The sequence below is a fragment of the Schistocerca serialis genome, chromosome 1 (genome assembly GCF_023864345.2).
Source record: "Schistocerca serialis cubense isolate TAMUIC-IGC-003099 chromosome 1, iqSchSeri2.2, whole genome shotgun sequence".
NCBI lineage: Eukaryota > Metazoa > Arthropoda > Insecta > Orthoptera > Acrididae > Schistocerca > Schistocerca serialis.
The window spans coordinates 679,002,629-679,027,196 of record NC_064638.1 but is presented as its reverse complement, the minus strand read 5'-3'; the positions used below and the strand labels follow the sequence as shown (position 1 = coordinate 679,027,196).

General features: G+C 38.7%; 1 protein-coding gene across 1 annotated transcript in view; it reads right to left on the bottom strand.

The window, feature by feature from the left end:
• Nucleotides 1-492: 492 nt before the first annotated feature.
• The window catches only part of LOC126480244 (dentin sialophosphoprotein-like), a 90,993-nt gene continuing 66,917 nt past the window's right edge, over nt 493-24,568 (bottom strand). Inside the window, exons 6-7 of the mRNA XM_050103849.1 lie at nt 11,146-11,212; nt 493-681 (exon numbers count right to left, since the gene is read on the bottom strand). Of these exons, the coding sequence (XP_049959806.1) occupies nt 582-681; nt 11,146-11,212 (167 nt within the window). The 3' untranslated portion in view covers nt 493-581. The remainder of the gene's footprint in view (nt 682-11,145; nt 11,213-24,568) is intronic.

The window sequence follows — 24,568 nt, the reverse complement described above, 5'->3', positions numbered from 1 at the left end:
AACAAAGCAGCACTCGAACATGTGCTTATCTATAACTGTCTGAGTTACTCTTTAATTGTGACTTATTAGTGAACACTCTACAACGCTTACAGCTGATAATATTAAAATTTATTATTGGTACACTTTTATGGGCACCCCAAATTTCCTTAAATGACAACAACAATTACCCCAACAACATTTCTCCAAATACTTCTCTTTGTTAAGACTGACAAAATAAATAAATAAAATGAGAAAAGAATAGAGAAGTGTCACAGAAAGAAAACACACAATAAAAGGTTTTGTTCATGGCAACTGGTGACATCACTGTGCACTATTTTTATGAATTACATAAAAGAAAGATATCATTGTGTTTCTAAAACAAATCAGCTGTCAGTGCACAGTTATTTTATTTTGCAAGAATTGTACTGAATCATCCTAGTATGTTGGGAGTTACAAATGGGAATGTGCTTATTACTCCCCCCCCCCCCCCTCTTCCCCCCATCTACCCAGTCTCTCTCTCCCTGTAATACAACTGACCTAGTCACTAAAACCAACTAAAGTATTTTGGTTTCTGCAGACTGTGTGTTATTGACACAATATTTTTAGGTCTTGCTTGATTCACTGCCAAGGTGTAATGATTCATTATCAGAGTCCAACACAGTTGAGATCACAGGGAGCTTCGATGATGCTCTGGCAGGTAACCTGTTGTAAAGAGAAAAATTGCATTTACACACAAATTTAAGATATCAAAGTAAAAATAATTACTTTATTTATCAGTATAGTATTACATGAAATTAACACACTGGCCACAGATAGTTCTGATATACTCTACCTAAATAGCAATGATCACTATGTGTATATATCAACAATGTAGAATCAAACTACAAATATCAGTCTCATACTGGCAAGTGGTGAAGCACTGAGAGCCGTGCTCAGCCATCTGATACAGGTTTTCTAGAGCTCTATTAGTGAATGCTGTGGTGATTCTTTAGATTAGATTATATTCAGTTTTCATTCCATAGACCCAAAAATGAAATAATTCTTGTGGGTGTAGAATACATCAGAAAGCATAACATAAAAAACATAAAACAACAGAATATAATACTCACTGCCCTGATCATCCGTCAGAAGATTGTCAAAACAGGTAAATACATTACAGTTAACAGGACCTGCTAATATGTACAGAATTAATGCTGTATCAGAACGAAACAGTATAGCAGAGATGGTGAGCTGCACATAGGCACAACAAAAAGACTGTCACAATGAAAGCTTTCGGCCAACAAGGGTGAGCAACAGCAGCAGGGCATGATGGGAGTGACAACTGGGTGGGAGTAAGGAGGAGGCTGGGGCGGGGAGGGGGAAGGATAGCAGGGTAGGAGTGGGGGACAGTGAAGTGCTGCTGGGGAGCATGCAAGGACGAGGTGAGAGAGTGTAGAACAGCTAGGTGCTGCCAGGAGGTTAGACGGAGGGCAGTGGAGAGATGGGGCTGGACGGTGGGGGTAGCGGAAAAGGAGAGAAGTGAAAAGACTGGGTGCGTTGGTGGAATGAGGGCGGTGTAGTGCTGTTTCTTCCTTCTCACATATTTGGGTGTATTATTGCGAATTTTTTTGGATGTAATCCTATGTTATTTATATAATTTTTTGCATTTTTTTATCACCATCTTGGAGCCTTGCTCCTTTAATATGTGCCAATACAGAAAAGTTTCCTTATCCCTAGCCAGAACACAATACCACTTACTGTTCCTACTTTGTTGCTTGGCTCATGGAATTCCCCCAAATGGCCATACCATCAAATTATCCATCTCTGGTTGCCATCCCTTCTTCCACAATGATTTCCAGCTGTTCAGATTCTGCCATTTCTTAGCCCTCGCCAGCATGATCCAGCAAAACCATATCAACCAAGCTCAAACCTTCTTGCAATACCTTCTCTCCATCCATAAAATTCTCCTGCTATGCAATCCAAAATTCATGGAACCCATAACATGCATTGAAACTCTTGCCCTCCAGGAACTAGAGCAACATGCACAACGATCTCAAAAAACCCTTCACCCTGCTCACTTACTACTCCCACTTTGGAGTACTACTGTCCACCACCTCTACAATGACCTCCAAACCTTCCCTATGTCCCCTCATAGCTGACAAACCTTGTCTCGCAGACCTGCTACTCCTCCAAAACTCACTCCCACCACCTCATAGAATCCACAACCTAAACACACCCAAATCACAATTATGAACCTTTCCTCCAGAAGCCTTAGCCCCACAGAAATCCAATCATGCAGGAATTGTTAAAGACCTTCTCTCCTTCTCCCGCTCCCTACAGTGGAAAACTTTTTGCCACCAACCTACCAATCAGACTCAACCAAAGACCAATGTTGGACCGTGCCTGACTCAGTTCATCCTCCATCCACCTGTGATCCACCCACACTGCTCCAAATCACCCTGTTAACTTTCCAGAATTTCTTAACCTCAGACCTTGCCTCACCACCAGTCCCCAAATCCCTCAACATGTAAACTAAACTTACATCCGCAGAAAGAACCACAGTCCACCATCTAAAAACTTATCCTGACCTTATGATTCTACCTGCAGAAGAAGGACTCCACCAGTGGACAGATACATCCACCTACAAACCTTGCCACAGTAACCTCATTCCAGAAATCCAGCAGGATCTCCAGTCACTACTCAAATCTTTAGACCCACCCCAGAACCTCTCCCTGGAGTCCATCTCTCTGCTCACCTCTACCACCCCCTGCACTACTACCTTTTACATGCTTCCTAAAGTCCATAACCACAACCAACCAGGGCGCATCATTGTGGCCAGTTACTGTGCCCCCACTGAGAGAATCTCTGCTCTCGTAGACCAAAACCTTCAGCCTATTACCCGGAACCTACCCTCCTATAGACAAGATACCAACCATTTCCCCCACTGACTGACTCTCCACAGTTCCTGTCCCTTGACCACATGATGCCCTGCCCGTCACTATTGATGCTACCTCCCTTTACACTAACATCCCTAATGCCCATGTCCTTACTGCTACTGAACACTACTTTTCCCAATGCTTGACGGATTCCAAACCGACAACCTCCTTCCTAGTCGCCAAGACCAACTATATCCTCACCCATAATTACTTCTCCTTTGAAGGCATTACATTCCAACAAAACTGGGGTACAGCCATGGGCACTCGCATGGCACCATCCTAGGCCAACCTATTCATGGGCCATTAGAGGAATCCTTCCTAAACACCCAGAATCCTAAGCCCCTCACCTGATTCAGATTTATTGATGACATCTTTGTGGTTTGGATTGAGGGTGAGGACACCCTATCAACTTTTGTCCAGATCCTCAACAGCTTCTCCCCCATTTGCTTCACCCAGTCCTACTCAACCCAACAAACCACCTGCCTAGATGTTGACCTCCACTTCAAAGATGGCTACATCAGTACCTCTGTCCATAGCAAACCTACTAAGCACATGCAATACATCCACTTTGACGGCTGCCACCCATTCTATACCAAGAAGTCCCTTCTATACAGCTTGGCCATCCATGGTCATTACATCTTCAGTGACCAGCGGTCCCTCTCGAAATATACCGAGAGGTCTCACTGTGGCCTTCAAAAACCTTAACTACCCTCCCAACCTTGTACAAAAACAAATCTCCCATGCCTTATCTTTCCAGTTTCCCACACCCTCTCAAAGTCTCACCACTCAGCCACAGAGGAGCATTGTCTTCGTAACTCAGTACCACCCAGGACTGGAGCAACTGAATTTCATTCTTTGCCAGGGTTTCGACTACCTCTCATCATGCACAGAAATGAGAAATGTCCTGCCTGCTATCCTTCCCACCCCTCCCACACTGGTATTCTGCCACCCACCAAACCTACACCATATACTCATCCACAACAATGCAACCCCTGCTCCCTGCCTTACCTCATGGCTTATATTCCTGTAATAGACCTAGACGAAATACCTGTCCCATGCCTTCTTGCACCAACACCTACTCCAGTCAGTTCACAAACATCGCCTATTCCATCAAAGGCAGGGCTGCCTGTGAAACCAGTCACGCAATCAAAAAGCTAAGCTAGAACCACTGTGCTGCATTCTATGTGGGCATGACAACCAACAAGCTGTCTGTCCATATTAACGGCCACCTACAAACTGTGGCCAAGAAACAAGTGGACCACCTGTTGCGGAGCATGCTGCCCAATACGACACCCTTCATTTCAATGACTGTTTCACAGTCTGTGTCATATGGATCTTTCCCACCAACACCAGCTTTCCTGAATCGTGCAGGTGCAAACTCTATCTGCAATGTATCCTACGTTCCCCTAACCCTCCTTGCCTCAACTTTTGTTAGTCATTTTTCTCACCCATCCTGCCCCTTACCTGTTCCCATTCCAGCACTACACAGCCCTCATTCTATCAATGCACCCAGTCTTTTTACTTCTCTCCTTTTCTGCTAACTCTCCTACCCCCTCCCCTGCCCTCCATCTAACCTCCCGACTGCACCTAGCTGCCTACCCTCTCTCCACCTTGTCCTTGCATAATCCCCAGCAGCACTTCACAGTCCCCCACCCTTACCCTGCTATCCTTCCCTCTCCCTGCCCCAGCCTCCACCCAAGTTGCCCTTCCCATCATGGACTGTTGCTGTTGCTCGCAGCATGGCTTCAGCTACAAGAGGCTGCAGTCGTGTGTGAAAGTTATGTGTTTGTATGTGAGTGTGTATCATCTATTTTCGACAAAGGCCTTGTTGGCTGAAAACTGATATTGCGACAGTTTTTTCGTTGTGTCTATCTGCCAGTCAGTATCTCCACTGTATGTTGAGTAGCAACTTTTCTTTTCACAATATTGTTACATTCTACCACAATGAAACATAGTTATGCACTTTTAATAAATTTATCATACACAAATACCTAATCTTGACTGCTGTGATCAAGTGCCGTCAAAACTGAAATCTAACAGACATTTTTACTTAAGCTTGTCTAACAGTCCCTGTTAAGATATTCATCTATAGAGTACATTACACAGCTGCTTCAATTCCAACTACATCACTTTAAAATATCACATGATTTAAATGTCATATATTGCCAAAAAAAGAAGTACGTCCTTTTAGAGGCTTCTGATTCACTCAAGATTCATGGTTGCAACAGTGGATATGGAGTACATGAAGTAATTACATTTACACATAATAGCACAAATGGTTCTGAGGTATCAGGTATCAACCCATGCTGAAACACCCACATTAGTATGTGGTGTATCCTCCATGGGTGACAATGCAGGCACCGACTCTGGCATTCAGTTGATCATACAGATGGTGAATACTGTTCTGGGATACATTATGCGATGCCCGCTCTACCTGTTCCCATAGTTTTGTACAAGTTGTTGGCTGATAAGTCGCATGAGTCACTTTTTGCCGCACCATATCCCACACATGCTCGATTAGAGACAAGTTCGGGAATCATGCTGGCCTGGGAAGTTGCTGCACATGTTGCAGAGCATGTTGGGTTTCACAGACAATGCGTGGGTGAGCATTATCCTGTTGGAAAAACACACCACTTTGCCACTGCATGAATGGCAAAAGAGTGGCTCTAACAACTTTCTGCACGTACCGAGTGCTGGTTACCCTCCCCCTTTCCCCCTCACTCCCAGAATCATCAAACGTGAATTAGAGTTGTAGCTTATTGCACCCCAGAACATAATGCCTAGGATGGGACCAGTGTGTCTTGGACAAATGCACCCAATGAGACAGTGCTTACATATCTATGTTGTACGTACAAACGGTCATCACTTGCCTGCAGGCAGAATCTGCTTTCACACAGAAGACAATGACATGCCATTCCATCTTCCAAGTGATCCTCTGATGGCGCACTTGAGCCATGCACATTGATGCTGTGGAATGTGTGGAAGACGGGTAAGTGGTGTGTGTACCCACAGCTCCACTGCTAATAACCAATTCACAATGGTTTGTGTTGACACATCTGGGCTCACAAGCCCTCTTAACTGCGCTGTGGTAGCCGTACGATCTGCCACTGCTGTCCTTATGATATGATGATCCTGGCAGGCATCTGTGCTGAGTGGATGTCCAGAATCTCATCTACTGATGTGAGAATGTTCACATGACCACTGTTACCAGCATCTTTGTTAAATTGATGCTGCAGGTCCAACTTCTCTAGCAATTCTCCGAAAGGATCATCCCGACAATAGGGAGACCACAACTTGACTCCTTTCTAACATGCTCAGCTGGCTGTACGGAGCAGAGTGCGCCTCTATGGCATAGTTGCTGCTTGCTTCACAGGTCTGCACTACACAGAGCCTTCTGGCTGTGAGTATTCCCTATTAGGGGATAGTCACAGATGGCACTCTGGCCACTACACTATCTGTTGGTGGATGACATTGAAACCATTATCAGTACGTCTCCTATCCCTCAAGTGGCATATTCCGTCATCAGATCAAAATCAAAGTTGTCATTCTAGGTGTGCTAATCCTTTTTTCCTGCGGCATATTTTACCTCGATTTCTTGTTCTACTGAGTATCATATGTTTACACTTTGCCAATCCATATAAAATAATTCCAAAAACATTTCTGTCAACAATAGAGTAACAATAAATTTGTATGAACATAAAAACAATCGCTACAGCAGTATGAACGAAACAAGAGATGCTCTGATCACAGTATGGTGTTCCACATTAAACGAAATTGCGACTAGACTACCTTATGCATCTTTTATAAAGTAACTGCATGAAAAAGTGAAATAAGGATGTTATCAGATATAATCATATGCAATGTAAATGATTTCATGAAATTCTTAAGCTAAGCTTTATACCACTTTTGTATCCAATTCTAAAATCAGCTTTTTTCTTTATCTCATTAAAATGTAATTGTTTTTCTGTGTTGCGGTGATAATTTCAGTGAATTTTGTATATGTTATAGATAGTGACTGACAAGTCTGTAGCTCATTATCTTGTATGTCCGCTTTTATGTGAATGAGAGTAATGACAGCATTGCAGTTTTGAGGAATTGTCCCCCTTTGCAAGCATTCTGTAAATAATTTTAAATATTCCTTTGGTGTTACTTTGCTCCCAGAGGATGGAAATAACTGTTCTCAAAACCAGAATAAGTTTTTTGCACTTTTGCGTACATACTGGCAGCACTTAGAATGTTGCCTTCTGAAGATAAGCAGTAGCTAGCCTTTCTGTCTCCTCATAGTTTCATAGTTTTCTGACTTGAATTTTCCTTTTCTGACAGAACATACTGAAGAGCAGATATGGACTCATGTCATACTTTGCTAGTATGAAAGACTGGTCTTAAACAGAGAATTACAAATATCCCTGCACTATGAGCCTATGAGCCTAAAGCTTACAGAACAGCAACGAGAAATACATCTATTGCAAAATTGTTCCTGGCAGCACTACTTACGAGTTATTCAGATTCACTTTAGTTATTTCCCATAAAATCTTCGCTTAACCCTTAATTACTATGGATTATCTCTCAGACTGCTACAATTTTTCGTCTCATGATATTTCACACAATCCAGCAAAGTGAAATGGACTCTTCTGTCTATCTTCTTACTGGATGCAGGCTACACATGCCAGAACGATTGCACTGTTGTTGCTCTTTGTTTCTTATTTATGGCTCTTTAGAGGTCTCACAGTATGTACGATAGTGTTTGCATGTCATTGTTCTGTTGAATGCTACCATTTCTCCATAGTGGAGGAAGCTGGACCTTCCATGTGACATGTTTTACATAAGACAAATTACCCTCAGATGAAGAATTTGGTGATAGCGATAATGACCCTGACTTTGAGATATTTAATGATCACAGCACTAATTCAGAGCACAAAACTGACAACAATGAAGATGTGAGAGCTGATGTCGATGGAGAAGCTTGCTACTTTGGCCAGAACAAATGTTTTCAATGGAGAAAACAGGATCCACCAGCTAACGTAAGAACGAGAAGTCTCAGAGCAAACTCTGCTCCTTTAGAGGTATTGAACCTGTTTTTTATCCAAGATATTTTAGATGAAATCATTCCATGGACAAATCTGAAATTATCTAAGCTTTCAGCAGTTTTGAAATTTGGGAATGAATTGGTTTATAGCTTATTTGCAAACGACAGGACAGGCAGAGGTGTTTTCAGATACCTGTTACTATAGAAAGATTTCTGTATTCATTATCTGCATTGCGATTTGATAACCCAGATGATCGGGAGGATAGGGAGAAACCAGACAAGTCAACAATAATTTCACATATCTTTCTGCATTTAATCGAAAACTTCAACTTTACTACACTGTAGGTGTAACAGTGTGTGTAGAGGAAATGCTTGTACCTACCTGTGGAAAGTGTAGGTTTAGAATGTATATGCCAAATAAACTGGAAAAATATGGCTTGAAAACTCAGTGCCTCACTGATATTCATATAAATCACTTGTATAATGTGTACATTTATTCCAGAAAAGGAAGTGATGGTGATATCCTTTCATACTATGAGAAAGGTCACAGTGTTCCCACACAGGCTGTTCTTTGAGTGGTGAAACCTATTGAAAACACAGGGTGAAGTATTACAGGTGACAACTGGTACTCATCAGTAGAGCTAGTCAACGAACCTTTGACAAAAGGCCTCACATACACTGGTATGCTGAAAAGAAAGAAAAACAAGATACGACAGCAGTTTCTGCCTAATAAAAAAATATTAAAGAACTACTAAAGTAGCTTTGCAGTTACATCTATGAACATTGGTATTTGATGTCTCAATTACAAATAAAACAATACTTGTTTCTGTGCTTTTGGAAACTGAACCCCTACAGGAATGAAATAAGGGATGAGATTATTATGAAAATATTTTATTATGAAAACATTTTTAAAACTAAATTTATGAAAATTTAAATCTGGCTTCTAAGTTAGGGGAGAAATCATGTTTCACTGTTTCTGGAAGTTCAACCCCTGTGGGGGTGAAACAGGGTCACACCAATTCACAGATTCATCATTGTCCAGCCCGAACTTCTAAGGATAGAAATCTGGAGTCTGGAGAGGGTGTAGATCTTTTACTGTAGGCATCATTTATGAAGGGATTGTCTGAAATTCCACTCCTATGGGGTGAAATGGGATGAAAGGCCTTTTGAAAGTGTGTTGCTATTAAGGGAATTTTGAAGCTGGAACTACAAAAACTGGTAGTTGGTATCTCAGTCAGAAAAAAGAATAAATGTTTCAGCATTTTTGGAAATTCAGCCACTAAAGGGACAAAATAGTGGGTGAAAGTTTTTTTGAAAATAAATAATTACTAAAGAACTACTAATGGATTTTTAAGGCTACATCTATGACAGTTGGTATTTGTTGACTTCTCAGTTAGAAATTAAAAAAAAAAAAAAGAAAAACGTGTTTCAGAGTTTCTGGAAATTCAGTCCCTAAGGGAGTGCAATAGGGGACGAAAATTTTAAGAAATATTTCGTTACATTAAAAAAATGTAATGCCAAATTTACAAAAATAGATATTTCACTTCTCAGTTATTTAAATTTGATTAAATAAAATAAAATAAATCTCTGCTGGCCGTAGAGTCTACGCAAGTGAAGCAGCGGGTGCTAGGCTAGTGTTTTATAATAAGGCAAAAGAAGGTGTGGACTGCCTCGACCAAAGGTATGCAGCTTATTCATCAAGTTACCAGAAGACAAGATGGCCTTTGGCCATTTTCTTCACATTAGTGGATGTTACCTTTGGTGTGAATTCTTATGTTCTTATCCAAAGGCAAAGTAATGATGAGATCGAGCTTCATGAAGACTATAGCAAGAGATCTTGCTGAGCCTCACAAAAAGTGTGGACTTTCTATTGGTGTGTGTGTTGGGGTTTATGGGCGCTCAACAGACTTTCTATTGGATGCTTGCCATCAGACTTGAGTGACACCATCAGAAGACTACTTCATATACATGATGAGCCTCAGACACCAAATGAACAGTCCAAAAAATGAAAAACAAGTGCCTTAAATGCATGCAGGTTGAAATATTCAGGGCCTCACAAGACTACATAATTAGTTTATATTTCTTCTTTTAAAAGTAAAATGGGGGAAAGTTTCTCCTTTCATTGAATTATGGAGTGCAATAGTCACCCTACATTGAAATGATGAGCAGTAAACTGAAAGGTGGCTTTGTATAAAATTTCTCATAACTGAAGTGTGCTTTTCCAACTAGTTGTGTTGCAAATCTGTATTATTATCTTCCTGATGATAATCTGTGAGTGAGCAGAGAGCTAACTACCAGCCTTTTTAATAGACCACAAATTTTGTTGTGTGTTATTTGCTTAAATGTTTTAAATCTTGCATTGTTTGAAAACATTCAAATTTCTATTAAGTCCAACTTCTAAGAAGTGCAGTTAACAACAGGGCATGAAAATATATACACAGCAAAACACTGGTTTTGTATATAATAACAAAAAGGTGGCCTGAGAGACCCTCCCATAATAACTGTGTTCCTGCCAGCATCGGTAGTAGTTAATGGTTAAATAACATACAACATTTACTTTTCACCCAATGGAAAAGTAGGAGATCCAACTGTTACCATTTCTTTCTCCTGAACGTATCTGAAATCTTGCTCTCTCTTCACAATACCTAAATTTGAACAATTATGTTTCAACAATTTGGAACATAGTTGACAAATACCTCCACAGCCTCATCTTATATTCTGATGTTAGGTATAATGTCTCAAAGTCATCAAATCTAAGACACACTGCTGTCACAAAAATGGCTTAGGGTTTGGCTACTGTGCATGCCACCTTGGATCCTTCTGGTATAGTTTCTGTCTCATTTCCTCTCCTTCATAAAGATGCCAACTGCATGGGACTCATGACTAATAGTCATATAAGAATGCTTTCTTCTTAAATTCTCACCTTTGGGGTTTGTTTTGTCAGTGAGCCACAGCACAAAAAATGAGAATGATGAGAAGCACTTTTATAACACTGTTTCTGAATTTTCATGAGACTTTATACCTTGTGAAAACATTAGGTACAGCACTATGGCAAATCATACTCCATCAACAGAAGTTGGATTCGTAGGCGGTAACGTAACAAGAGACACAAACGGGAAAAAAATCAATGTAAGTATACCACATTTATCAACAATTAATGAACACAACTTTATGAACTCCAAACACAAAATACTCAAGACTGTAGGAAAGTTTAGTTTACTTTACCTGCCCAGTTTACCTTCTCCTTGCATAGAAGTATTTTCTCCAGTATTTAATGGTTCTTTTTGGTTACCTGAAAAAAGTAGTTCTGAAATTATAATTGTGAGGACAAGAAAATGTTAATTTTATTTTAGATTAAAGTAACTGTCACAAATACGCACACTAGCTAAGGTGAGAAATAAGAAAAAAGAATAAAAATGAGTATATCAACTAAGCCTTAGTCATATTAAATTAAATGTCCAATTTAGGGGCTATATTAAATATACATAATTGTTTTTCAAATGTGTTTGTTTTCTGTTATTTTATGAAATTTTTAAATGCTAAATAAATATTGTAAAAAAAGTGAAATCACAAAATAAAGATACTTCCATCAACTCAGTTACAGTAGTTACATAAAGACAAAATAGTCTAACTATTTCTGAAAATAAAAAGAGGTGATTTTACACTAGGATTTTAGAGACTTGTGTCATAAGCTAAGTAAACTTCTAGTCTTCTCAAGTCTAGAAAAATTTCTAATAAATGATTATAAAATGAAGGTTACATACTTCAGGGAACAGAGAGAAAAGTGAAGTTCTGCTCTCTCTGGTAAGTGCTAAATGTGTAACCAATTGATGCACAGAATTTCTGTTTGGACCAACATTCTGAAATATATAACACTGAAATGCTTGTAAATAACTACAACCGTTAACTGTAACATATATAGGGTACCTTCAGTGAATTTCCTTTGTCTTTTACTGAAGCAACTGGACTCTTTTCTATTGACCAAGTTCAATGGACATAAAAGCAGTAATTTAGTGCTTTGAGACTAAACAGTAAATTTTCTCACACATACTACTGGCAACACATACTTGGAAAATTATGTATACACCTACAATCTTGTTTCCGAAGCCAATTTTCCCAAATTCAAGTAATGTCAGAGACTTGGTGTTACTATTTATCAGAATTGAACTGACCCTCCATCAAGGAAAAAGGTTAGATCGGTAAACAAAGGAAACGATTAAGGCCTTCAAACCACGTCTCGGAGGTGTAGACTGAGGTCACATCTACAGTAAAAAATGTGTCAATTCAAAGAAAATTTGTTACAATGAAATAACAACAATAAAGAAGGTGGCTTTACAAAAAAATATAAGAATAAATACAAATAATACAAAAAAGCCAGGAATTACCATGAGGATAAAGATACCTTGCAAACAAAAGTGGACTGGCATATCACATCAAAAAATTTAGGCAACCCTGTCTAAATAAAATATAGGCAAAAAGACTGCAGAACATGATGGTAATTGAGAAATTTAAAAGTTTATAAAAGGTTCCATAAAATAATGCCCTACACATAAATTCTTCATGGTAGCAACTGTAAGTGTTGTAGACTGTTGGTTCAAGGTCAAAATTAGATCAGTGTGGTGCAAGTACTGCTTCGTCATCTTCCCACTTGCAGTGTCACACACACAAAATGGTGACTCCTTAGTGTTTTGCGTTCTCCAGTTTTCTAAAAGGGAATCTGTAATTTCACTTCAAGGTATTACTTCCATTACTTTGTACGTGTTAACTAAAGTGTGGGAAGGATTTGATTTTAGGTTGAATGTGTGCTGTATTACTAACAGCCACTGACTAGCACACCTCTAATCGCCTAGCATCATCCTGGTCTTGAAGAGGTTAACCACATCCTCCACCAGGGCTTCAACTACCTCTCACTGTATCCTGTGATGAGGGATATCCTACTCACAGCCCCCCAGGTATAGTTCAACTGCCCACTCAACCTACAGAATATCCTTTTCTATACTTATTCTAACCCTAATTCCTATCCTGCCCCCCCCCCCCCCCCCCCACAGATCATTCTCTTGTGGTCAGCCCAGGTGCAACACCTGTCACATACACCCACCCACCATCTCTTACCACAGTCCTGTCACAGGCATTTCCTGACCAATAAAGGGCAAGGCTACACGTGAAAGCAGCTATGTTGTATACCAGCTATGCTGCAATTACTGTACAGCCATTCTGTGTGGGCATGACAAATAATCAACTGTCTACTCGCATAAATAGCCACTGCAAAACTGTGGCAAACTGCAAACTTGACCATCTAATTGCTGAACGTGTTATACACAACAAAAATGACTTAACAGCTGCTTCTGTAGGCGGGACATTTGGATACTCACCTCCAGCACAAATTTCTCTGAGCTATGCAGATGTGAGTATCTCCCCCTCCACCCGTTTTTCAACCCATCTTCCTTCTCTCTCCCCTCCCTTTTTGCCTCTTCATCTTTACCTTTCTCTCTTCCTTCTCCCCCTCCCTCTGTCTTTCTACATCTCTTTCTGCTCTCAATAGAATCATACATAGTTTTAAATGTTGATATGTAACACACAAAGAAATCAAGATGCAACTGCAAAAACCTACGACGACCAATTTTAAACAGGTATGAGCATCTCCCCGGAACTGGAACTGCAGTACAGAAAATCGCTGTTTATTTAATAGTAGATGATTCTCAGCTGTATATAATAATTTCAGTGAGCTTTGCAAGTTCTGCCCAGATCAATTAAGTAACATTTTAGCTGTATCCAGTGGTTGTGACAGTCAAGGTTTCCTCCCAGACAAAATGAAAATTTCAATTATAAAACTGCTTTAGAAGAAAGGAGATAAACACAAGTTACATAATACTGTCCTATTTCTCTTATGAAAACATTCTATAACATCACTGAGAAAGTACTGAATGTCAAAACTGTTACACATCTTGCTGCTATAAGACAATTTTAATTTTTAAAAGGTATATTCACTAACGAACCAATATTCTTATCCTCAAATGTTTAGTGGAATTCTTAAAAACTATGGTGTTACCAGCTGATACATATCCAGAGCTTACAAAATATTTGATATTATTAATCATAATTGATGTGTTTGGAAAGGCTACAACTATGTCTTTCATAATCTGAATCATTACAAATTACTTCCTGGCAAAAGACATCGGCATGGTTTTCAAAACCACATCATGTAAACACAACTTGTGCTTTACTCACATGACGTAGTGAAAGCCTTTGATCAAGGTCTCCAGTAGATGCCATATTTCCTGACTTCGAAAAAGCATTTTAACCAGCACCTTCGCTTATTCTCGAAAGTATGATCACATGGGGTACCAAAAAATATTTTTATTTGGAATGAGGATGTGTTGATAAGGAGGATGCAGAATTTTATCATGGATGGAAAATTTTCGACAGACACACAAGTAACTTCCGGTGTACCTCAAGGAAGTATGTTGGGACCCTTGCTGTTCATATTGTACAGTGATGACTTGGCAGACAATATTAGTTGTAACATCAGCCTTTCACAACTGATAAGGTCATCTATAATGAAGCACTGTCTGAAAAAAACTGCACAAATGCTCAACAAACTTGATAAAGTTACAAAGTGGTGCAAAGACTGACAAATTCCTTTAAAAGTTAATGAATGTAAAATTCAGCACTTCACAAAATGAAAAAAATCAAAGTATCCTAAGAAAACAATACCAATGAATCACAACTGATATCAGGCAACTCATTTAAATACCTGGGTGTAACAATTTGCAGCTATGAAATGGAATGATCACATACATTCTGTAATAGCTAAAACAAGTAGCAGACTTTGACTCATTGGTAAGATACTGGGAAAATGCAAATCAATTTACAAAGTAAGGTTACAAAATGTGAATGTCACTCATCCTACAACACTGATCATGTGAGTGTGACATCAGTACAAATAGGACTACAAGAGCATATTGAATGTATACAAAGAAGGGCAGTTTAAATGGTCAGAGGTTTATAATAGAGATGCTGAAAAACCTGAACTGTCAGATGCTTCAAAAGAGACACCAACTCTTCTTTGAAAGCCTGCTTCTAAAGTTTCAAGAGCCAGCATTAAGTGAGGAATCTGTGAATATTCCACAATTCCATAGATATCAATTGCAATGCTTCTTCCCATGCTCGATATGGGAATGGAGTGGGAAGAAGTCCTAATAAGCGGTACAATGGGAAATATCGTCTGCCATGCAGTTCACAGTATTTTGAAATGTATAAGATTCTTCCAGGATCTGTCCTTGTTCCACCCTTGTTTCTCACACCAAGCTGCAAGCATTTAACATCCACTACTGGATAAAAGTCTCTTCTTGACTTTCTGTTTCTGATACATTTGGACTTAATTTGGAAAACTTTATTTAGTTTTCCATAAGCCTCCCAGCCACTTTTTTTACACTCTTTTGTTTTATTTTGCTCTTCATTTAGTTCTGATCTCCAGCTGCCTATATACACAAAAATCATCGTCTGGATCCACGACTTTATTATTAATTTGTAATTTTATCTTTTGGATATGTTGCTTATGAATTATTGTAGTTTTATTGCAAGAGACTTTTAAACCAACTTTCAAACATCCTTTATTAAGTTCTTTCACTCACTGATAAAGTTTAACTGCACTAGACATGAACAGTTCAATTTCTTTTGCAAAAAAAAGTGATTCACAAATATGTTCCATTAGCCTGTGTTCATTTTCTGTTTTCACAGACTAAAGATCTCAAAATTTCCTCTAGGACTGCTGAGAATACTTTCAGTGATGTGGAATTTCCCTGTCCGATTCCTCTTTCAATGTTGAGTGTTTCACTAAAATGAATCTGCTACCAACTGTAGCACTGATGTCTATACTATTCCGTGTACTAATATACAATGAAACAATGTCTTGTTTCTCAAGAACTGCTAGAACAGATTTTATTGGTACTAAACCAAAAGATTTGTTCTAATCTATGAATACCACCAGATAAAATGATAGTTCTTCCTCACTGCTCAGCTGTATAATTTCCTTCATTACTTCCAAATGGTCCACTGTGTTCTATTCACTACTAAAGCCAGATCGCTGATTTGTCTCATTCAAGTGTAAACATATTGTACATTACAGATAGGCTGCTGACATCTCTATAGCTTTTCTTGTCTGTATCTTTCCTTGTGAAGGTGAGTAATGATGGAATTTTTTTAGTTTTGGGGAGCCATCTTCTTTCACAACTATTCTTTAAATAATTTTGCAAGTAGTTTCTGGATTACATCACCTTGATCTCTAATCATGTCTACTGAAATATCACGAGCTCTTGGTGCCTTCCTTTTCTTCCGACTCCGAATAACTTCATGCCTCACACCTGCCATTACTTCTGGAATGTCATTCGTTTTATTTTGGCTATCTGTGTTTTTTTACTCAGGTCAAACTATTATGTTCCTATTACTGTAAGTTTAAATAATATTTTTCCCTGGTTCTACCTGAATCTTTTTTTCTGTTGTTTGCATAAGTACCTTTGCTATAATTGCTTTGTCTATATTTGTATAACCTACAATTTCCATGACAATGAACTTAGGGTATCACATACAATTACGCACTATCTATTCTTGCATAAACTCTCACATCTTACAAGTCTATGATCAATTGTGGTTTAGGAGTGTCACATCCTGTATGACTATTCGATAAAATGTAGTCACTTTAATTTTCAGTTCCATATTGGCCTTGCCAAGTCTCTTTTCACTTTATTTCCTTCTGCGAGAAAGTGTTAAGGATACAAAATGTGATGCATGTGCAAAAGTAAGAGTACTGAGCCTCTGATGTTCAAAAGTATTCTTTCCCAACAATGTTGGCAGCACTGTGTTCCAGAATAAGGTGTTGGCAGTAGAATTCACAATAGTTTGTCAAAGTTGGCTGAAAACTCTCGTTTTAACGGCATTTTGAAATGAGTATCTGTATTCCAAATCACCTCCAAGGTGAGGAGCACAATATGGTTTCTCTTCGCAAAAGGAAATGTTCTGTTCCAGATTTTTAATGAAATCAAAACAGTTTATGAGGATATTGTGATGAACCACAACTAATGTTACAAGACGTGTTGTTAGTTTGAAGTTGCCAGAACAGATGAACAATGGAATGGGAATCCCTCAATTGTGACTGATAAGATGATTTACAACTTCGAATAAATGATTAGTTGTGACCATCAAATGACTTTAGATAAGATGAACACAATGTTGCCTGAAGTCATTACAGAAACACTCAGTTTTCAAAAACTGTGTGTGAGCTACATGCCAAAACAGCTCACATACCAATACGAAGTCAGCATAATTGTATCTTGATAGGAATTTCTACAGCTCTCCAAACTGAAGTTTGAACTATTCTTCTTCTTTCTTGGGACTGGCAAAGAAATGTGGGCTGCCTACTACATACCTGAGAAGAAAAGACAATGTAATGACAACATCCCTTCTCACCATCAATAAAAAATTTGAAATTCTTGTTTCAGCTTTAAATAATCATCGATTTTTGTCTTTTGGAATGGTAAAGGGTTTGGCTTCATTGAATTTCTGCCCCAGGGGGAAGAATTAATGCTTCATGGTATGTGAAACCCTAGAAAACCATGGAGGATTATAGAGAAGAACAGAAGGAGAATGCTGAGAAGAGAGTTTGCTTCTTGCAAGAAAATAAAAGTCCCCACACAAGCGCCACAATACTGCAACTCTTGGATTCATTCGGTTGAGATGTCATTAATCATCCAGCTCAAAACCTTGATTTGCCACCTTCAGATTTTCATCTTGTCATTTCTCTGAAACTGTTTAAGAGTGAAAAAGTGTTCTACTAACGATGAGGTTCAGAATGCTATCAGGACACTTTTTTGATGAAGATATCAGAAAGCTCATCCATCAGGTCACAAAGTGTATTGAAAATGAAAGTGACTATGATGAAATTTAGTGTTTGATGTATTTCATAAATATATTGGCTCTTGGATTATTAAGCAATTGAGTGCTCTTTATTGCTGGACATTCCTCACAGGTGTCGAGGTAGCAAAAAATCTTAATTGAACTATATATTTGGAGGAGTTATGCTGGGAGTATAAGGAACATAGAAAAAGAAACTATGAGGCTTGTGTATCTGCAAATCATGGCAAGGACGTTATTACAGTCATATCAGTGGAATGAACTCAAGGGAGAAACTGCAACAACAAAAGGAAAATTTACATAGAAGTCAGATAACAGTAAATTAACATATGAACTTGTGGGCTTGTCATAATTTAGTGGTTATATAGTCAGAGATGGATTTGAGGAATGCAAGATACACTTTTGATGGATGTTCACCTCCATCTAGTAAACCAGAGTTACTGTTATCTCGAGCACTGTTAACAACACCATGGAAACCACTTGCAGCATGTGTGTTTAGTCTGATGACTACAGTCAAAACTGGTAATAGCGTTGTGAAATGCTCTTGTGAGTGTGTACAACAAAATCTAAAAATAACAGAACCCAGGATTAATCAGAGAGTTGACAAATTAGGTGTGGGAATGAAAGGATCTGGTTGTGATTCACCTATGGGTTGGCATAAATCTAACGAGATCAACCTTGTAGGTAACGTGATCGAGGGTTGGTTTCTAGAGAAGGTTTTTAGCATCAGGTATGGCAGCGAATGGGGGAAAAATGAGAAATAAGAATGTGTTATGATGGGATATGATTTGAATGAGGGAGAACTTGGAGAACAAAATGCTTGGCAATGTAAAGAGCAGATCATAGACTAGGAAGACAGACACAGTGGGCAATGGACGATGAGCATCAGTGTAAAGATGTTGGAACGTCCTTCAAGGGAACTGCAAGGAGATGATGAAAGGGGTGTCAGGAACGGAAGGTCACAGTCTGAGAGATGAAATAAGGACCTTCTTCACAACATTACAGGAAAGAGAATCAGAACTCACTGAAACAGGAATATCAGTTTGTATCAGAATTTGTAGAAATTTTTCAGTGTAGGGAAATAATCAGTGGGGAATGTGTATACAAGATTACTAGATAAACACATAAGAAAGGATTTACTGTGGGAGAGATGAAGTGGCTCTTAGCTGTTACTGAATGTTAAAGGTGAAAGAGAAGGTCCCAGTAGTTAGAGAAAATGTAAAGAACCTCATTTGAATTTATTGTTGGGATTAAAGGGATCATAGAAACTCCAGTGTGTGGTGCGAGAAATCTTGGGAGCTACAGACAGACTAAGTATATCAGTTTGGAAGTAAATATATTTTAATATAACATGAATAGCAGCAGTGAGACAGTAATTTTTAGCACCACCACAGCTGAACATGGATATCATTATAAGAATGCACTGTATAATAAATACCATCTTACAAGGGGTTAAGTTCTATGTACAAGGACCGTCTGGAAAATGAGTACTATTTTGTTCTTCTGCAACTGTACCCCTAGTGTCACAGTTCTGTACATTCACACTCACTTCTCTCATTCATTATCTTTACATTGAATCCATTACAGTCAAATTGTTGTGTTTACATTTATTAGTGATAATTCAAAATGTTTAAGACAATCTTCGAGCACACTGACTGTGAAGTGCATTCTGTAATACGGTTTTCGAATGCAAAGAATGTTAAGTCATCTGAAATTCACCATTAGTTTGTAGAGATTTGTGGTGAAAATGTAATGACTGATGTAATGTTGTAATGACTGATGGAATGTTGAGAAAGTGGGTGAGACAGTTCAATGGTGGATGAACCCATGGCTAAAACAGATGGTTCACAATAAGTGGTGAGTTCCCAAAATTTTCAAAAACTGTTTTGGATGAGATTGTCACCAACTGCTTAAATTTTCGAAAATTGTGTTCCCACTGGGTTCTGAAAATGCTTCCGGTGTGTTCTGAAAATGCTTATGGACGTCCACAAAACGAAACAACTTGGCAGTGTTTTGACATTTCTTACCCAATACAGTGATGAGGGGATGAATTCTTAAACAGAATTGCGACTGGTGATGAAAACTGGGTTTGTCATGTCAATCCAGAATCAAAACAAGAGTCAATGGAGTGGAGGCACTCGTGATCCCCTCAAAAAACAAAAATTCAAAACAAAATTGTCAGCACAAAAAATCATATGCACTGTATTCTAGAGCAGCACTGTATTCTAGAGCACACAGGGCATTCTGCTTGTCGAGTTCCTCCCCAAGAATGGTCTTCAATGTGATACAATACTGTGAAACACTGATGTGCAATTCAAAACAAAAGCTGTGGAACACTCAGTCAATGTATTGTTTTGCTTTGTGACAATGCACATCTCCATTTTACTGGTGTCACTCAAAAACTTATTCAAGAATTCAGCTGGTAGCAGTTCAATCACCCACCGTACAGCCCCAGTCTCGCACCTTATGACTGCTACTTGTTGTTGAACTTTAAGCATGATTTTGGAGGAAAGTGGTTTGACAGCAACGACGACTCAAAAAACGGTGTTCAGCAGCGAATCTTCACTGGTTGCATTTTTCTATGAAGAAAAAAAAGAAAAGTTGCTTTTCTGCTATGACAAATGTCTGAACAATGGTGGCAACCACATAGAAAAACAATTAAAGAAATGCTCTTTCTTGCAAAAATAAATTTTGGTTTAAAAATGATGTTTTATGAGTTTTTTTCCAAAACTGTACTTACTTTTTAGATATGAATCATACAGTTTTGAGAAGTTGAAGTTTGAAAAGGAGATGGAATCTGGTTTTAGTGCGTGATCAGCATTTGGAAGAGCCAACAAGGACTATCTCAGTATGAGAAAATTTAGTTCAAGATATAGTAAGGGATAGTCAAGTAATAAGATAATGTTGGTTGAAAGAGTAGCAACAGCCCAGTGAAAACAATTGAAAACCTGATGATGATAAATTATTCTTGGATAATCTGGTAACTGTTGAAATGTTTTGATATTAACTCCAAGCTATTTTTGCGTAATCCTCCCAACATCACTGTTGAGGAGAAAGGGACTAGAAGAGTAGTTAGATGGAATGATTAACTGGGGGAGGAGTTATTGAGGAAAGCAATAGTGAATATAACACTATTTTAGTAGCAGCTGAACACAAGGATAAAAATGTGAGACATGTGTTAGATGTGGGGTTCCAAACATAATAGCTGAAAGAGAGTCCTTAGGCAACGAATAAGTTCATTCAAGTTTTCAGTGAGGTAAAGTTTATGTCAAGTTTGGATTTGGCAGTAGGTGATCCTGAAAGTGCACTGACTTCTTACATGGGAGAAAATCCTTTCTGTGGAAGGCACAGCATCTCCATCTTGCTTCCACTGCCTATATATGTCTCTCTTCCAATGCCTCCTCTCTCACTTACACTGAATACTTTTGTCGTCTTTTCCTACTGCCACTGTTTCCACCACACCTCTGCAGCTTAAAAATTCGGAGGTGGGGGCAGGGGGTCCAACTTACTTACGAGGTGGAATCCAGAATTTTCAGGACTGGTGCTGCCATCTTGAAAGTGGTAGTAGATCTTTGCACGACTAGGTGGTGAGAGCTGCATATCTGATGAGTCAGCGTGCGGACTGGCATTCAGCTGGGAGGTGTTGCGTGTCCACAGTGATTTCTGTAATACTCTGTGTTTGGGGTGTGGCGATTTTACGATGGATCCACAAACAGAACAGTGCATGTGTATCAAATTCTGTGCGAATCTTGGGAAAAGTGCTACGGAGACCCTTGCAATGATTCAACAAGTGTTTGGGGGACAGAGCATGAGCCGTACATGTGTATATGAGTGTCATGCTCGGTTCAGGGCCAACCGTACAGACGTTGAAGATGTTTGTTGCCAAACTTCAACAATTGGTTGGTGCAGATCAACGTCGAACCATTCAAGACCTTGCGAATGAATTGGGTATTGGTCATGGGACATGTCAACGAATGTTGACTGATGAATGCATCGTGTCGCTGCAAAATTTGTGCCAAGGATCTTGACTGCCGATCAGAAGGCACTGCGTGTTGAAGTGTGCACGGACCTTTATCAGACCGCATCTGATGATCCAACCTTCTTATCACGAGTTATCACTGGCGATGAGAGCTAGATTTACGTTTATGACCCAGAGACAAAGCAACAATCATCCCAGTGGAAGAGCCCGGGCTCTCCAAGACCCAAAAAAGCGAGACAGGTGAAGAGCAAAGTGAAGAGCATGATAATAATTTTCTTTGATACCAAGGCAATTGTGCACAAAGAATTCATCCCACCCAACTAAATGGTGAATTCCGCGTACTGCTGTGACCTTTTGCGATGGCTCTGTCAAAATGTGCGGCGATGACGGCCCAAACTTTGGCGTCAAGGGAACTGGCTGCTGCATCACGACAACACACCCTGTGACACGTCCTTGCTCACCAGGACCTTTTTGGCAAAAAACAACATGGTGGTTGTACCCCACCCACCATATTCGCCAGATTAGGCATCTTGCAACTTCACGCTGTTCCCAAAACTGAAACTCAAGTTGAAAGGCCATCGGTTCGACACTCTAGAGATGATTCAAGAATCATTTCTGATGGTGATAAACAACCTCAAAGAACAGGACTTCCAGAAAATGTTTGACCAGTGGCAGAAGCACTGGGACCGGTGTGTACATGTGGATGGCAACTACTTCAAGGGTGATGGTGACCATTAGACCAAACGTAAGGTTTTCAACAGATGGCAGCACCAGTCCCGAAAACTTTGGACAGCACCTCGTATTCCCCTATACCCACGTGTTAAAATTTTGGTCCAAAACACACCATCCCCTGTATCTATGAGTTACATTTCACCAGACAGAGAGGATCCAATCAATGACTCTCTCTGATAGCACTGTTGTTTCTCTCTTCCATTGTCACTGTTCTCTCTGCTACTCTCCTGCAGCACAAAAATGCTAAGTATGTTTGCATGTCACAATTTTTGGCAAGATGAGAAAACAAACACCATAAACAATACTAGAATGCATAATTAATAATGAAAATCTTAAGTGTGCTAAATATTTAAGATTTAGATTTCATTATTAATATGCATTCTAGTATTGTTTATTATGTTTGTTTCTGGATTCACTTATAACATAATAACAATAATAATAATAAACTACACAAATTCATATGTCAAGAAAAATTGAAAACCATTTGGTATATTGTTATTATCCTTGGCATGAAGAAATGGAGCCAACTACGCGAGAAAAGGTAAGTAAAAAGTTTATTGTAAATGCAAATTTGGCATACAATGACATGGGTGGAGACCGTGGATGTTATTAGAAGACAAATGTTGATGGTGTTGAGACAGCAACCAGCCACAAATTTATTTTAAGTCCCTTTACTCAAAAGGTACTGTTACCGATTTCGAATCATTACAATTCATCGTCAGACGGCTTTCATGGTTTCATTAGAACATGTGGTACGTTTTTTATTGATCCGTTGTCCTAAAATATAAATAATACATAATTATAAACATGCCACACAGATGGTTGCATTACAGATTTGCATTGGGATGTGACTTATGTGAAATGTAAATTTGGAGTATTTGTTTTTATAGTTTTCATCCAACAGTTTCTGTCACATTCTTATCATTGCACACATAAATTTGTATAATTGAGCCCTTTAGATTTGTCACTGAATACATTTCCAACACATTCTTATCGTTGCATATGTAAATATGTATCACAGAGCACTTTAAAAAAGTACCAATAAGTGACACAGAGCAACAAAATGAAACCAAAATAATTAAAACAGTTGTTCATAATAATGTATATAAACCCATAATAACAGAAAAACTCCACAACAAAATGCAAACAAAAACCACAGATCCACTTAACAGCAATCCACACAACATGCGCTCCAAACCAAACCAAATCAGTGTGCCACAGAAGCCAAACCTAAATATGCTGCTCTCCCATACATAGGCCCACTATCATACCAAATAGCAAACTTATTTAAAAAGAAAAATATCACAATCAGCTAACCCACAAATAACAAATTACAACAAAAAGTAATCCATGATGTAAATACCTCCAAGAGTCCCTACAGTAAATCAGGAATATACAAGCTCAAATGTGATACATGTCCAAAATTCTACATTGGACAGACAAGCAGAAGTTTTGAAGTTAAATACAAAGAACACATTGATGCTTTAAGGCTTAGCAACTTTAACAAATCTGCATTTGCAGCCCATATTGCTAAAGAAAACCATTCAGTGAGAAACATTGAGAACAACTTAAAAAATTTTACATCTAGCAGAAAAAGGAGCCACTATGAATATATTAGAAGAAATAGAAATAAAAGAAGTGCCCCAGACTATACCCTTAATGTAAAAACTCAGTTAGCTAACACCCCTTTCCTGAAAAATTTCCAAAAATTATTTTCCACCCTCCAGAGCAAATAATATTCCTAAACCTATCTGCAGATCAAATAGCATATTTATATGTTACTACAATTGACAGGATGCTAAATGTAAATAAATAATGTATTGTCTTACCCAAAAAAACTTTGACATGGAATATCTATATAATTAATGTAACAGTATTCGCTCTAATATTCACAAAATCACTGTCTCTCTGTACTTGTATAAAGGCGTTTCAGTTGCATAAGTGAATATACGATCCTTTTCCAAACATGGGACATCTTCATAATGTTACAATATATCATAGCTTCTTTGACACTCATATCTTTGTAAA